At 40.2% G+C, this 17,296-nt stretch overlaps 1 protein-coding gene across 5 annotated transcripts in view; it reads right to left on the bottom strand.

Annotated features, from left to right (window-relative positions):
• The window catches only part of lrch2 (leucine-rich repeats and calponin homology (CH) domain containing 2), a 151,458-nt gene that overhangs the window by 80,323 nt on the left and 53,839 nt on the right, over positions 1 to 17,296 (bottom strand). For all 5 annotated transcript variants that reach the window (XM_072594702.1, XM_072594705.1, XM_072594703.1 and 2 more), the window contains exons 3-6: positions 8,949 to 9,075; positions 1,133 to 1,238; positions 902 to 1,038; positions 615 to 745 (exon numbers count right to left, since the gene is read on the bottom strand). In XM_072594702.1, coding sequence (XP_072450803.1) covers positions 615 to 745; positions 902 to 1,038; positions 1,133 to 1,238; positions 8,949 to 9,075 — 501 coding nt within the window. The remainder of the gene's footprint in view (positions 1 to 614; positions 746 to 901; positions 1,039 to 1,132; positions 1,239 to 8,948; positions 9,076 to 17,296) is intronic.

Below are 17,296 nucleotides of genomic sequence, written 5' to 3'. Positions count from 1 at the left end.
CAAATATTTCATAAATAGAATGAGTTCAGAAGCAGGGAAGTTAGGCTGAACCTTTATAAAAGGCTTGTTTAGGACACAACTGCCATATTCAGTTCTGGCTCACCATATTTTAGGCTGTGAAAAACTTGGATTTATTGGAGTGGTTTCAGGAATGAGGGATTTTAGTTACAAAGTCAAACTGGAGAAGTTCAGGTACTTCTTAGAGCAAAAGGAGGTTGAAAGCAGATCTGAAAGAGACTAACTGTTGTTCTTATTAGTTTTACATGCAATTCTAAAGAAAAATAAATTTGAATTTTTTTTATGCCCAAGGTATGCAGCACTTGAGAAAGAACCTTTTGAGAAAATGCCACAATGGTAACGATCTGGAAGTCGCTACCTACATTGGGTGGTGGAAACAGAGGTTATCCATGTTTCAAAAGGGCACTTGAAAGAAATAATCACTCCAGAGACAGCCACTTGATGGATGATTTGTCATCTCCTCTGCGTAATAACTCTACATCCTTATCCTTCACAATTTCAAAACCTACTGGTGTTGGAGAGCTTATGCAGTCTCTTCCATTCACACACATGCAAAATGGAAAATTTAGATTCTTGAAATGAAACAAATAAATAACCTGTCTGTAAGAGGTTGAGGAAGTGCTCTCTTATCCAAAGAAGGGAGGTCCAGAGAATCCGGCTTTTTGTCTATCCGGCATGATTGCATATTCAGGAATTTGAATATGTGCACTTTACCTTTTAGACAAATCTGCAGGGAATGAAAAGGTTTATATTTTAAAGCAACTAATCTCAGCACATTCAGACAGTAAATTAAGGAATCATATGCAGGTATCAAAAAGTAGACATTTATGCTGATTTAAATAAACATTAGAAAATGTTTACCTATTTGTGCTTTTACACAAACCTGTGCTGGAGGTGACTGCATTGGGTTGTTATCTAATATTATAACCTGAAGGTATCGCAATTTTCTAAAACAGATGGGTATTTCTGAGACCTTATTGCAGGAAAAGTCTAATTTTACCAGAGGAAGTTCTGCCAATTCTGAAAAAAAAGGAGACAAATATATATGTATGCACATCTCAGTAAATCTACATACCAAAGGGAATACAAAGTAAATAAATGTTTAACTTCTTACCCTCGGGTAACACCTGCAGGTGATTCCTGCGTATATTTAATTCTCTGAGTGACTGAAGTTTTTCTATTTGATGAGGGAGGATTTGAATTTCATTACAACTAACATCCTGTGAAAATGTAACATATAGAATTCTATTAAGTATACTTCAAATTTGTCTACTTCAGTATGCAAACTTTAAAACAAAGAATTTTAAATTTCCAGCCTATTCATAATGAAGCATTCACAGCAGGCCAGACCCGCAATTCTAAACCAGGCTAACATGCCCAGTGTTAAATTCAAATTTTAATAAATTGTTCAGGAATATGCTTAAACCAACTTGCCATGAGTTAGCACCAGATCAGCATTGCAGCACAAAGTTCAAACTGCTGACAATGATTGTTCATGACAGACAGGTGAGTGTTTCCAATGGGTTTAGTCTCACTAAATGTGACAGGGATTTTAGTGATGACCTTCATATATCATCATTTGGACACTCTTACGAATCCTCATGAGCCGTGCATTTATCAGATCTTCACAATGTATATTGCCTGAACAACCATTTAGAAGCACAAGCAAATTTGGAATGATAAAGACTAGGTGCCCATTCTTTCCAGATTATGTTCAAATTTTGCTCAATGTATTTAATCTCCTCTGTGAGCTCTGTACCTTAGTAACACAACACCAACTTTTATAAACTCACTCCAAGTTCAACAAGCTACATTAGAACATCTTAGAATGTGCTCCTATTGAGCAAAGCTGCATTGACTACAAAGCAAAATAAATTCAGTTAAGAGAATGGCCACAAACAGGAGAGAAATTTATTTTCATGGATAAAGAGAATTGTTTGACACTTGCTTTTTCTAAATGTATTGTTTTAACTTTAAAATTTAACTCAATTAAAATGTCCAAAATGTTTTAAATTAGCGTCATGTTAACAGAAAATAGCTGATGGCATCTCTCAGTCCGAAAAAACAAGTGCAGAAGTGAGAAATACTCATCATTTCGCAGCCAACATTTTATTAAGTACAGCTTTTAAATTACCTCACTCGATCAAATTATTGAAACCACTCAAGAATACGTGGACTATATCCACACAGTGCATTAATGGAAAAATTCTACTGTTAGGCATTATTTTGATACGAACATTTAAACCTCAGTTGCAAACAGTAGAGGGAAAGCAGCTTAATGGACACAGCTGATTAACTGTTCGTATACGACTGACTGGTGGCCGTTTAAAAAAAAATGAAACCTGGAACTCAGGAAAAGTAGAAGACAATTTGGCTCTTCCAGCCTGCTCAGCCATTCAATGTGATCATGGCTGATCTTCTATCCAAACATTATATTCCACTTTCTCACTATACCCAATTCAGAAGCAATCAAACCAATCTCTTCTCATAGTGCAGTCATCCCCCAATATCAGGGTCTAGATTAGAGTGGTGCTGGAAACACACAACAGGTCAGGCAGCATCTGAGGAGCAGGAAAAATCGATATTTCGGGCAAAGGCCCTTCATCAGGAATGTAGGCAGGGAGCCTCCAGGATGGGGAGATAAATGGAGGTGGAGGTGGAGGTGGAGCTGGGGAGAAGGTACCTGTTTTGTATCTGTCATGCGCCTACCCACTCTCTCAAATGAAGCCTCATTGCTTGGAAATGTAACATCTGGCTCCCTCATCCAGGTGAGTTTATATAGGAACTGGGCCTAAGCACGGATTCTTACATACCCAAGTAGTCACCACTTGCTAATTTATTTCCACCCTGTTTCCTGTCAACTAATTCTCAACATGTCAATATATTGCCTCTTATTTTATGTGCTTTAACTTTGCCAATAACCTCTTATAAAGGGATCAGATCAAAGTCTTCTAAAAATCCAAATACACCACCATCCACTGGTTGTCTGTTAACTAATTCTACTGTTAATGTGTATTAGTACAGTATTAACTAGGCAAAAGCAGTTTGTTACGCAATTTTGAGGATTGAAAATATCTTTTCTATAATGGGGAAAATGTTAAAGGTACATCATAATAAAACCTTATAAATCAGTGATGAGAGGATATAGATAGTTTCTTCATGGAAACCCTATCTTTTTACTCTTCTCTATTTTTGATTGTGGATGGAAATGGGAAAAGGACTGTTTTAAAAATCAAAAATTATGGAATAGATTGCAAAACCTCTTAAAAGCAAACTACCAGCACTTGTTGCAAAAACTGTTTACAATGTTGCTGTTCAACCAGTGGAAGGCAGGTTACTGCAAATGCACTGGTACCAACAGGATGTGTACAACATGAGATTTGATCAGCAAAATATAGCTATTTGGTTTGTGAAGTGTTGACCAGTTTTTAATGGCAAAGGCCTTCTGCCTGCCAACAACTACATGATTGACTTTAAAGGTGGCTGTACAGCTTAAGTGTGAATGATATAGTCAAAGCCAATAGATCTCTGGAAAGGTGGCAGTATCCTTTTGTCTGCAATGAAAAATAATTACTGCCTGAACAAAGCCAGTTTAATGTTTCCTCACTAATTGCTGCAAGCTGTGTTGTTTAACTGATAGGTCAGAGACTGAAGTCTAATAAGCGGCACGGTGGCACAGCAGATAGCACTGCTGCCTCACAGCACCAGAGACCTGGGTTCAATTCCCACCTAAGGCGACTCTGTGTGGAGTTTGCACGTTCTCCCCACGTCTGCGTGGGTTTCCTCTGGGTGCTCCGGTTTCCTCCCACAATACAAAAATGTGCAGGTTAGGTGAATGGGCCATGCTAAATTGCCCCTCGGTGTTAGGTGAAGAGTAAATGTCGGGGAATAGGTCTGGGTGGGTTGCACTTCGGTGTGTCGGTGTGGACTTGATGGGCCTGTTTCCACACTAAGTAATCTAATCTAAGGCTTTAAGAACCAATCACTCTGTGCTTCTTGCAAGCTACAGGAATTATCCGAAGAGAGCGCGAGGAAGAGTAAGTACTGAAAAGCAAAAAGATCATCTCAAATGAACCTTGTGAACAGGGACCATAGAACTGCCTTCCCAGCTTTTCTCCTACCATAAGACCAATTATTGTGTGCGTGGCTGTCTGCACGTGTTTAGATGTCATTTTACAAATGGGATGAGTGTTTAACTAGTAAGGTGATATGTTGACTGTTCATAGTTGTTCGCTCTGCTTAGAATATATTTATTTGCAATAAAGTCATTTGTAAGTACAGAAACCATGCTTTCTGAAAACCTCAGACTAAAAAGATATTTAAAATTTGCAAATTTTCCTATTTTTATGAAATCTTTAAATTTTGCAACAACTCCAGGAATGGTGCAGCTTTATTTCCAGCACACTACCTCAGTGAGGCATAACAATAATCAAAGTTTTATTCACTGATTATAAAAAACAGGATTAGTCAGTCAGCCCGTTGTGCCTGCTCCACCATGCAATAAAATCAGGGCCAACGTGATTGGTGCTTTAACCTCACTTTCCGGACTGCTCCCCCAACCTTTGAAACTTTAAAAATCTGTCTAACTAGGCGTCAAAAGTATTCAACAACCAATTATTTCTGAAAGATTCCAAAAACTAACAACCTGCACGAGACACTGCCTCATCTTTGGATTAAATGAGTGAGCACTTATTTTTAAACTCCTTAATTTTGGATTTGTCCACAAAATTAAATATCCTCTCAGCATCTATCCTGTCAAATTCCTTCGGAGCTATTTCTAATTTAAAAAAGTCACTCATTCTGTTAAATTCTAATAAGAGTCCTTCCTCATAACAGAATTATTTCTTGCTAAATTGACCTGCCTTCAATGCAAGCACATCTCTCAAATTAAATAACCAAAACTACAAATTGCAGGCTCATAATGCCCTGGTCAACTGTCAGAAAACTTTGCTACTCTTACATTCCATTTTCCCATAAAAAGTACCACAATCCAACTGCCTTCTTAATTATTTGCTATACTTACAAGCTTCCATTTTGTGATTCATTACAAAGACACTCAGCAGTACTACTGCAGTAAGGTAAAAACAATGACTGCAGATGCTGGAAACCAGATTCTGGATTAGTGGTGCACAGCAGTTCAGGCAGCATCCAAGTAGCTTCGAAATCGACGTTTTGGGCAAAAGCCCTTCATCAGGAAGCAGTCTCTACTTAAATACATTATTTTTCTTGCCTTCCTGTGAAAGCGGGCAACTTGACATTTTCCCAAATATGTTCCATTTGCCAATTTTTGTACAGTTATTTTACATAGCTCTATCCCTTTAAAAACTCTTTGTACCTTAGTCATAACTGATTTCCTATATATCTTTATTGCCAGAAACTGGGATAAAGAATTCACAATAGATGGAATTACAAAAAGATACTGGTAAATTTAAGTGAGTGACATCAGTGTGGCAAATGGATTAAATGACAGCCAATAGGAGGTCATTCATTTTTAACTATTAAAAAAAAGACCAAATGTTATTTATATTATGAAATCTGGAAAAGATTTAGGGGTCCATGTAACAAAGCACTAAATTGTATCAGTCAAGTACAAAATTATAATCAAAAAAAGTTAATACAATGTGTTAGCCTTCATAATTAGAGGACTGTTATACAAACGGAGCAAAGTCTTGCTGTAGTTCCAGCTAAGCAATTCAGTTCGCAACCTTGGTATCAAATTTGATCCTGAAATAAGCTTCTGGCCATGTATTCATCACTAAAGCTCACTAATTCCATTTCTTAACATCCCCTCATTTCACACATCTCAGCTCATCTGCCTGAGACACTCAATACCTTCATTCCCATGAGATTTGATCATCCCAACACATCCTGGTTAGCCTCCCACATTTTACTTGCCATAATCCTAAGGTCATCCAAAACTTTGCTACTGTTCGTTTAGCTCACAACAAGTCCATAAAAACCCTTATTTTTGCTGACACTGGCTCCCAATTAAACAATGTTTTGGCTTTAAAATTCTCACTTGTTTGCAAATTCTGCCAGGGAATTACCCTCCCTGTCTCAAATCTTCTCTCATCCACAACCTTCTGAAACACATGCATTCCTCAGGTTCTGGCTTCCTGAGCATTCCCATTATTATTTACTCCACCACAACTGGTCATACTTTCAATTGCTTTGGTTCCAAGCAGTGGAATTTTCTCCATACATCATTCCCCTGCCCCTTGACCTTCCTCTTTGAGACACTTAAACCTACATTTGGCCAAGCTTTTAGTTACCTGACCTAACAGACCCTTATACTCTGCAAATTTTATTTTAAATTGCTCCCGTGAAGCACCTTGGGACATTTAATTACATAAAAGGCACTATGTAAATATAAGTGGTTTACAGGGGTGTAAAGCCTTAGTCAGATCACGCAAGGAGCACTATTTCAGAGTTCTCCAGCACATTCCATCATAAAAAGGATATAATGGCCCTCATAGTAGTGCAAGTGCTTTGCCAGAAAGACGCATGCTTTTCGTATGAGCTAAATGGTGGATCATGTATAATAGACTCATCTTAGCTGGTCTTATACATTTATTGGTAAGGTCCTAGAGAGCGTTGCTGAACAAAGAGACCTTGGAGTGCAGGTTCATAGCTCCTTGAAAGTGGAGTCGCAGGTAGATAGGTTAGTGAAGGCAGTGTTTGGTATGCTTTCCTTTTTTGGTCAGAGTATTGAGCAGAGGAGTTTGGAAGTCATGTTGCAGCTGTACAGGACATTGGTTTGGCCAATTTTGGAATACTGCATGCAATTCTGGTCTCCTTCCTATCGGAAAGATGTTGTGAAACTTGAAAGGGTTCAGAAAAGATTTACAAGGATGTTGCCAGGGTTGGAGGATTTGAGCTATTGGGAGAAGTTGAATATACTAGGGCTATTTTCCTTGATGTGTCAGAGGCTGAGGGGTGACCTTATAGAGGTTTATAAAATCATGAGAGGCATGGATAGGATAAATAGGCAACGTCTTTTCCTTGGGGTGGGGGGAGTCCAGAACTAGAGGGCATAGGTTTACGGTGAGAGAGGAAAGATATAAAAGAGACCTAAGGGGCAAATGTTTGATGCAGAGGGTGGCACATGAATGGAATGAGCTGCCAGAGGAAGTGGTGGAGGCTGGTACAATTGCAACATTTAAAAGGCATCTGGATGGGTATATGAATAGGCAGGGTTTGGAGGGATATGGGCCAGGTACTGGCAGGTGGGACTAGATTGGGTTGGGAGATCTGGATGGCAAGGACAAGTTGGACCGAAGGGTCTGTGTCCATGCTGTACATCTCTATGACTCTATTAGCTCCTGCTTTTCCTGTATTTCCAATAATAATGTTCAATTTTAAATAAAGTGCTTGCGTGGGTCTTCAGCGAATTATAATTTTCACTTTCACACAAAGGCAGCAAAACATTATGGCGAATACAAGCAGCTGAGAAAAGCCAGAATGATCAGTACTGGGGCCACAATTACAATATGTATTAATAACCTAGCTGAGGGAAGAGAATATACCATTGATGATGACAAAAACAGTTAGGAAAGCAAGTGACAATGATGACACAAAAGGGTTTGCAGAGGAATGTAGATAGGTTAAACTTGGCAGAAGGAGTGTAATGCAGGAAAATATGAAGTTACCCAGTTTCGAAGGATAAGAAAAGGAGCTGAATATTATATAATTGGAATATGTAGTACAGAAAGCTACAGAACATGGGGGTTTGGGGATCTGTACTTAAATTACAAAAAGCTAGTAGACAAGTTATCCAAGAGGATAATGGCATAGGCAAATGGAATTCTCATACTTAGTTCAAAAGGAATGAACTATGAAAATAGGGAAGTCTTGCTAAAACTATACAAGAACTTGCTCCCTATGGGAATTATGGGCCCACCGGCAGCACATAGACTCCAGCAGTTCAAGGAGACAGCTCACTGCTATCTTTTCAAGGGCAATCAGGGATGGGCAATAAATGGTGGCCAGCTAGCCAGCAACACCCATACTCCATGGATGAATTTTTAAAAAGATTAAAGTCAGACCACACCTGGAATACTGGGAACAGTTTTAGGCCCCTTAATCTAAAGAGGGATCTACTAGCATTGGCATCAGTCCAGAGAAAATTCACCAAGGTTGACTCCAGATATAGAGGGATTGCCTCATAAGAAATCAAGCACATTTGGCATGCTCATACTGGAATTAAGAGTAAGTGGAAATCTTATTGAAATGCACCTGAAACTTAGGGGGCTTGACAGGTTAGATGTTGAGAGACTGTTGCTCTTAGTGGAAGAGCCTAAGACCAGAGAACAGTCTCAGAGTAAAGGGTTCCCACATAAGACAAATGAGGAGAAATTTTTCTCAGAAAGGAGCAAATGTGGGAATTTTGTTTTTACACAGAACTGCTGGAATAGCATAATTAAGAATAAATAATTGTCTCAGCCTTGAATAATCAGTAAGGGAATCACGGTAATGGGGATAGGGCAGGAAAGTGAAGTTGAGGTTCATCAGATCAGCCATGACCTCATTGAGTAGCAATGGATAAAATGGCCGACTTATACTCCTATTCCTTGTGGTCTTAAGGAACATTTTTCACAGGCTCATCATCTCAGTTATCTACTGAAGTTGAATCCATGTTTGGCAGGAAATTAGCTAAACAAAGGTAAATGATTCCAATAAGGCGTTAATAAAGGAACAAGGAGGACTGCTTGTAGGTTTATGTTTACACTGAGATTCTACAGTGTGTCCAAGACTTGAGAAGCTTGGATTAAAATTTTAGTTTATTTTCAGTGAGCACAAGGAATTGAAGTTCAAATTCTAGTTATCATCTAAGTCAAAAACACTTGCATTTAAACAGCTAATGCAGGAATATATGTCACATCAATTAATTTCCCTATAACAGTAACACAAGCAAGCAGATTTGGACTTACCAATTCCATTAGGTCTTTAAGCTTTCCAATTTCTTCTGGAAGGGATACTAACTTATTGTTGCTTACAACTAAAACTTTAAGTGGAAGATTAAATAAATATTTTGGCAATGTTGATAGAAGATTTCGACTGGAAAAGAAAAACAAATTCAAAACCAAGTAGAATAATAGAACTTCTACAAACAAGAAAGGACACAAGCAAATCTGTTTATTGTGGTAGGGTGCATAACTGTAAAATACATTGCCAGAAAAGCTCTGTTCCCAACAAGATGGAAATTTATTTTTGAAAAATCTGTATAATTTAACTATCTTGCAAATATTTCACAACAAATACATTTCAATCAATTACCAAAACTTTTAACTCAAAAGCACTGCTACATTAAAAAGTTATTTCCGATCCACAACCCATACCATGTATGGTCATAAATTTAACTTAGATATATCTATAAAATCAAATGCTTTGCTGAGACAGAACTATTGTTATTTACAATGAAATTAACTTTACAATCGATGAACGATTTCTGAAGTCCAGTTGGGAAACCATGACATCTAGATTTCAGAACAAGGTTCCAGAATTAGCAAATGAAAGAATGATCCAACAATGTGGTGTAACTTGAAGCAGGAAGACAGATCAGAACACAAAAGACATGTTGCTCTTGTGTCAATAATGTCAACGTATTTTATGCTCACTTTCAGAAAACAAAATGCCTCAGGTTAATCTCTCATTCAAAAGATAGCATCACCGATAATACTGCATTCTTTACTTCCTTTATTCATTCATGGGATGAGGGTGTTGCTGGCTAGGCAGCATTTATCACCCATGCCTAATTGCCCAAACAGCAGTTAGGAGTCAACCACATTGCTGTGGGTCTGGAGTCACACGTAGGCCAGACCATGTAGGAGTAACAGATTTCCTTCCCCGAAGGACATTAGTGTACCACATGGGTTTTTCCAACAATCATTAGATTCTGAATTCCAGATTTTTATGTATTGAATTCAAATTCTACCATCTGCTATGGCAGTATTTAAACAAGTCAAGATCAACAGATTCTTGGGACCTCCATCGGCAAAGAGCTCCCAAACTCCACACCATTCCAGTATGGAACAATATCACTGCTCTTCACTGACATTGGGTTGAAATCCTGGACCTAAACCCAAGTATTGCAGTGGTTGAAGGCAGCAGCTCACCATTACCTCTCAAGGACATTTAGAGATTGACAACAAATGTTGGCCTAGCCAGACAGATCCACATTTCATGAATGAATAAAACAAAACATGTAAGTAGAGGAGGAAACACATTATGCAATTTGGATGAAAGATTACCAACCTGTAAGGTTAACAGTTTTCTGCTTTCAGACTTTGCTCAGCTTTTCCAGCATTTTCTATTTTTATTACAGAATTATGAAGTTTACTAAATTAACAAAAAACCAACAAGTATCTTTTTCTGCAGTAGCCCTCCTAGACTGCAGGACTGCTTTCTTATTAGGAGACAATTTAACCAGAGGGTCACCATGCATCAGCTAAAAGGGAGAGGTTGAGGAGAGTCCTTTATAGTAACCTCAGCAGGTGTGGCTACTGAACCCACGCTGTTGGCATCACTCTGCATTACAAATATGCCATCCAGCCAACTGAGCGAATTACTGACCTTCTTTATCTGCCATAAATTGCTTTTGTATCCTCATGCTAATGTGCATCGGAGGTGTCAAAAATATTTAATAAATAATTTCAACTATTAAATTGGTTACCACCATTGATCAATGTCTTTTTGTGCTTCAGGTTTGCTTAGAATGCCAATGAAATGATCCTGAGTCAAAAAGTTCAAGTCTTGCTCCAAAATCTGAGCTCAGATTAGGCTACCAGCACATTAGCAAACCTACAGTTTCTGTATATTTTACTGAGCACTTTGAATGAGACATGAAACTGAAACCTTTCCTGCTTCAAATGATGAATACTGACGCAAACATTTACTTAGGAGTCAAAAAATCTCCAGTCAAGGTCCACCCCCAGAACAATGCGAGAATCAAAACGGATCATATCTTAAAGGATGAAACAAAACGTTGACTTATTCTCATTTTACAAAACAATGGATTTAGAGTCAGAGATGTACAGCATGGGAACAGACCCTTTGGCCCAACCCGTCCATGCCGTCCAAATATCCCAACCAATCTAGTCCCACCTGCCAGCACCTGGCCCATATCCCTCCAAACCCTTCCTATTCAAGTACCCATCCAAATATCCAAATGCCTTTTAAATGTACTAGCCTCCTTCACTTCATTTGGCAACTCATTCCAGACACTTATCACCCTGCAAGTGAAACAGTTGCCTCTTAAGTCTCTTTATATCTTTCCGCTCTCATCCTAAACCTATACCCTCTAGTTCTAGACTCCACCCATCCCAGGGAAAAGACTTTGTCTATTTATCCTATCCATGCCCTTCAAGATTTTATAAACCTCTATAAGGTCACCCCTCAGCCTCCGATGCTCCAGGGAAAACAGCCATAACCTATTCAACCTCTCCCTATAGCTCAAATCCTCAAACCCTGGCAACATCCTTGTAAATTTTTTCTGAACCCTTTCAAGATTCACAACATCTTTCTGACAGGAAGGAGACTAGAATTGCACACAATATTCCAAAAGTGATCTAACCAATGTCCTTACAGCCGCAACATGACCTCCCAACTCCTGTACTCAATACTCTGACCAATAATGGAAAGCATACCAAATGCCTTCTTCACTATCATATCTACCTGAGACTCCACTTTCAAGGAGCTATGAACCTGCACTCCAAGGTCTCTGTTCAGCAACACACCCTGGGACCTTACCATTAAGTGCTGCTAAGATTTGCTTCCCCAAAATGCAGCACCTCACATTTATCTAGGTTAAACTCCATCTGCCATGTCTCAGCCCATTGGCCCATCTGATCAAGATCCCATTGTAATCTAAGGTGACCACCTTGGCTGTGCACTACACCTCCAATTTTGGTGTCATCAGCAAACTTACTAACTATACCTCTTACGCTCACATCCAAATCATTTATATACATGATGAAAAGTAGTGGACCTAGCACCAATCCTTGTGGCACTCCACTGGTCACAGGCCCCCAGTCTGAAAAACAACCCTCCACCACCACCCTCTGTCTTCGACCTTTGAACCAGTTCTGGATCCAAATGGCTAGTTCTCCCTGTATTCTGAGAGATCTAACCTTGCTCACCAGTCTCCCATGGGGAACCTTGTCAAATGCCTTACTGAAATTCATATAGATCACATCTACCAATCTCTCATCAATCCTCTGTTACTTCTTCAAAAAACTCAATCAAGTTTGAGACATGATTTCCCACGCTCAAAGCCATGTTGACTATCCCTAATCAGTCCTTGCCCTTCCAAATACACGTATGTATCCTGTCCCTCAGGATTCCCTCCAACAACTTGCCCACCACCGACGTCAGGCTCACAGGTCTACAGTTCCCTGGCTTGTCCTTACCATCCTTCTTAAACAGTGCCACCATGTTAGCCAACCTCCAGTCTTCCGGCACCTCACCTGTGACTATCAATGATCCAAATATCTCAGCAAGAGGCCCAGCAATCACTTGCCTAGCTTCCCACAGAGTTCGAGGGTACACCTGGTCAGGTCTTGAGGATTTATCCAGTTTTATGCGTTTCAAGACATCCAGCACTTCCTCCTCTGTAATATGGACATTTTCAAGAGGTCACTATTTATTTCCCCACATTCTATATCTTCCCTGTCCTTTTCCACAGTAAATACTGATGCAAAATACTGGTTTAGTATCTGCCCCATCTCCTGCAGTTCCACACAAAGGCCGCCTTGTTGATTTTTATGGTGCCCTATTCTCTCCCTAGTTACCCTTTTGTCCTTAATGTATTTGTAAATACCCTTTGGATTCTCCTTAATTCTATTTGCCAAAGCTATCTCATGACCCCTTTTTGCCCTCCTGATTTCCCTATGAAGTATACTCCTACTTCCTTTATACTCTTCTAAGGATTCACTCGATCTATCCTGTCTATACCCAACATATGCTTCCTTCTTTTTCTTAACCGAACCCTCAATTTCTTTAGTCATCCAGCATTCCCTATACCTACTAGCCTTTCCTTTCGTCCTGACAGGAATATACTTTCTCTGGACTCTCGTTACCTCATTTGTGAAGGCTTCCCATTTTCCAGCCATCTCTTTACCTGCAAACATCTGTGTCCAATCAGCTTTTGAGGGCTCTTGCCTAATACCGTCAAAATTAGCCTTCCTCCAATTTAGAGCTTCAACTTTTTGATCTGGTCTGTCCTTTTACATTACTATTTTAAATCTGCTAGAATTATGGTCGCTGGCCCCAAAGTGCTCCCCAACTGACAGGGAGTCCAGAACGAGAGGGCATAGGTTTAGGGTGAAAGGGGAAAGATATAAAAGATCCTAACAGGCAACTATTTCACACAGGATGGTACGTGTATGGAATGAGCTGCCAGAGGAAGTGGTGGAGGCTTGGACAATTGCAACATTTAAGAGGCATCTGGATGGGTATATGAATAGGAAGGGTTTGGAGGGATCTGGGCCGGGTGCGGCAGGTGGGATTAGATTGGGTTGGGAGATCTGGTCGTCATGGATGGGTTGGACCGAAGGGTCTGTTTCTATGCTGTACGTCTCTATGACTATGACTCAGTCACCTGTCCTGCCTTATTTCCCAAGAATAGGTCAAGTTTTGCACACTCTCTAATAGGTACATTGACATACTGAAACAGAAAATTCTCTTGTACACACTTAGATTCCTCTCCATTTAAACCCTTAACACTGATAGTCCCAGTCGATGTTTGGAAAGTTAAAATCCCCTACCATAACCACCCTATTATTCTTACAGATAACTGAGATCACCTTACAAATTTGTTTCTCAATTTCACTCTGACTATGAGGGGATCTATAATACAATCCCAATAAGGTGATCTTACCTTTCTTATTTCTCATCTCCACCCAAGTAACTTTCCTGGATGTATTTCCAGGAATATCCTCCCTAAATACAGCTGTAATGCTATCCCTTATCAAAAAGGCCACTCCCCCTCCTCTCTTGCCTCCCTTTCTGTCCTTCCTGTAGCTTTTGTATCCTGGAACATTAAGCTGCCAGTCCTGCCCATCCCTGAGCCATGTTTCTGCAATTGCTATGATGTTGCAGTCCCATGCTCCTAACCATGCCCTGAGTTCATCTGCCTTCCCGGTTAGGCCCCTTGCACTGAAATAAGTGCAGTTTAATTTATCAGTCCTACCTTGTTTTCTGCTTTGTCCCTGCCTGCCCTGACTGTTAGACTCACCTTTGTTCTCAACTGTAGCAGTCTCAGATTAAAATCTTGCCTCACCATATTCCCCCCGCCCCGCCCGACCCCACTACTAGTGTAAATCCTCCCAAGCAGCTCCAGCACATCTCCCTGCAAGGCCAGTATATTAGTTCCCTTCTAACTTGGGTGCAATCTGTCCTTCTTGTACAGGCCACTTCTACCCCAAACAACTTCTAATGATCCACAAATGTGAATCCTTCTTCAATTCACCAGCTCCTCAGCCATGCATTTCATCTGCTCTATCCTCCTATTCCTGCCCTCACTAACTCGTAGCACTGGGAGTAATCCAGATATTACTACTCTCAAGAACCTCCTTTTTAAATTCCTGCCTAACTCTCTAATCTCCCTTCAGAATCTCAACCTTTTCCCTTTCTATGTCATTGGTTCCAATGTGTACAATGACCTCCTGCTGGTCCGTCTCCCCCTTGAGAACATTCTTCACCCTCTGAGGCATCCATGATTCTGGCACCAGAGAAGCAACACACCATTCTGATTTTTTGCCTCTGGCTACAGAAATGTCCGTTTGCACCTCTGACTAGAGAGTCCCCCATCACAATCGATCGCTTGGAACCCTACGTAACTCTTATTACATTAGAACTAGTCTTAATACCAGAAACTTGGCTGTTCGTGCTACATACCCCTGAGTGTCCATCACCACCTACATTTTCCAAAACAGCATACTTGTTTGAAATGGGGATAGCTGCATAAGATTCCTGCACTACCTCTCTTACCTTTCCTGGCTTTAACACATCTATGTGACTGTACCTAAGACTCCTCCCCCTTCCTATAAATGCCATCCATCACATCCCTCTTGCTCTTGTAAATTCCTCATTACCTCGAACTGTGTCTCCAACCAATCCATTCGATCTGACAGGATTCACAACCAACGACATGTATTGCAGATACAATTCTCTAACCCGTAAACTCTCCTTAAGCTCCCACATCTGACAATAAGAGCATATGACTCTACTGAAGGCCATTTTTGCTTCTTGCAATCTACAGACCCAGAAAATAGCATTGTCTAATTCCTCTACAAAACACTGCTCCCAGTTAAATTAATACTTATGACATATTTTAAGTTTAATCAAGAGATATAAATCAATAAAACATAATCAAGAAAGAACCTACTCTACTCACTACTGCAGACTTATTTTAAGGACCTTTCCCAAACAGGTCCCTCCAAGATCAGTGTGAAATTCACTGTTTTTTAATTTTTCCAGACGCATTCCGATGTCCAGCAATACATGAATTCAAACAGCAAAGACAGCAACTGTGCAGGTCCACTGCATTGTCAGTTTCTTTCTCTCTCTCTCTCCCTCCTGCACTGACCTTAACATATGCTTCCTTTGTCTGTATCTCTCCCTTTTAAAACTGTTGCTGTTTTAACTTTTTCTCCAAAATTCCAAAACGATGCAACAGTGTGTAAAACAGTAAATGCTGCTCTTGGAATTTGAGGAAATCATCTCCAACACCTAAAACACCTCAATAAAGGAGCAGCTGTTCCAGCCAGAAATTTTTCCCATCCTCCATCCTGGATTACCCAGAATCCCTAATCAGTCATTGCTTTTCAAATGCATGTAAATCCCATGCCTCAGAATCCCCCCTACAACTTGCCCACCACTGATATCAGGTTCAGACCTATAGTTCCCTGTTTGTCCTTACCACCTTTCTTAAATAATGGCACCACATTAGCCAACCTCCAGTCTTCTAGCATGTTATCTGTGGCTATCGATGAAACACAAATCTCAGCAGGGGCCCAGCAATCACTTCCCCGGCTTCCTACGTAATTCTTGGGTACACATGATCCAGTCCCAGGGATTTATCCACCTTTATGCATTTTAAGATATCCAACACCACCACCTCTGTAATATGGACACTTTTCAAGATATTGCTATTTATTCCCCCAAATTCTCAAGCTTTTATATGCTTCTCCACAGTAAACACTGATGCAAAATACTTGTTTACTATCTCACCCATCTCCTGCAGTTCCACAACAGGCAGCCTTGCTAATCTTTAAGGTGCGAGTGTGTGGTGCTGGAGAGGCATGGCGGGTAGGGCAACCTAGGGGGTTGACATTTTGGGCGAGGGCCCTTCATCAGGAATTTATCAGGATTCCTGGTGGGGGGGCTTGTGCCTGAGGCGTCGATTCTCCTGCTCCTCGGATGCTTTTCCATCATCACACACAACTCTGATCTCCAGCATCTGCAGTCCTCACTTCCTCCTAATCAGTAAGGGGTCCTATTCTCTCCCTAGTTACCCTTTTGCCCTTAATGTATTTGTAGAAGCCCTTTGGATTCTCCTTAACCCTATTTGCCAAAGGTATCTCATGTTCCTTTTTTGTCCTCCAGATTACCCTCGAGTTATTATTAAAAGAATGAAGGGCAGATAATTCAGTTTCCATATTAAGATTTTTTTCTCACCTCCCTTTTTAATTCTCGCTGTGAGTACTTGGTGCCGTATTGGTCTTGTCACTCGATTAGTAATCCAAAGGCCTAACATTGCTCCAAATCCCACCATAGCAGTTGGTGACTGAAATTTCAATTCCAATGAAATAAATTGATGGAATAGAAGTCCTGGATGGAAAGCTAGTTTTTAGTTTCATGGGGCCATTCTCATTTAGCAGATCTGTGCTGTCACCTGGTCAGACCTATAATGTGACTCTCTACTTTTCAGAGCACTATTTATCTTCTGAAATGGTCAAGCAAACTACCCAGGTTTAGCAAAATGTTACAGAAGAGTCAAAAAGGATTAATGCTGGACAGACTACTCATTAATGCATCAGAAGCAATTATGGAAAACTCGGCCTTGTCAACTTTGCAAAGTATTCCTAATTGACATTTGGGGACTTGCTCCAAAATTGGAAGAACTGTCTCTCAGACTACTCAAACAACAATCAGACGCAGTCTGGATAACCATAAGGCATTGTGGTCCACACAGGTAGCAACCTCAATATATGAACGTGTGGCTCAGCATATCCCTTGCACTATGTTCCCATCAGCCCAGGAGATCAACCCTGCTTCA

The sequence above is a fragment of the Chiloscyllium punctatum genome, chromosome 25 (assembly GCF_047496795.1).
Source record: "Chiloscyllium punctatum isolate Juve2018m chromosome 25, sChiPun1.3, whole genome shotgun sequence".
In the NCBI taxonomy this organism is placed as follows: domain Eukaryota; kingdom Metazoa; phylum Chordata; class Chondrichthyes; order Orectolobiformes; family Hemiscylliidae; genus Chiloscyllium; species Chiloscyllium punctatum.
The sequence above is the reverse complement of the archived record's forward strand: the minus strand, read 5'-3'. Positions and strand labels throughout refer to the sequence as shown.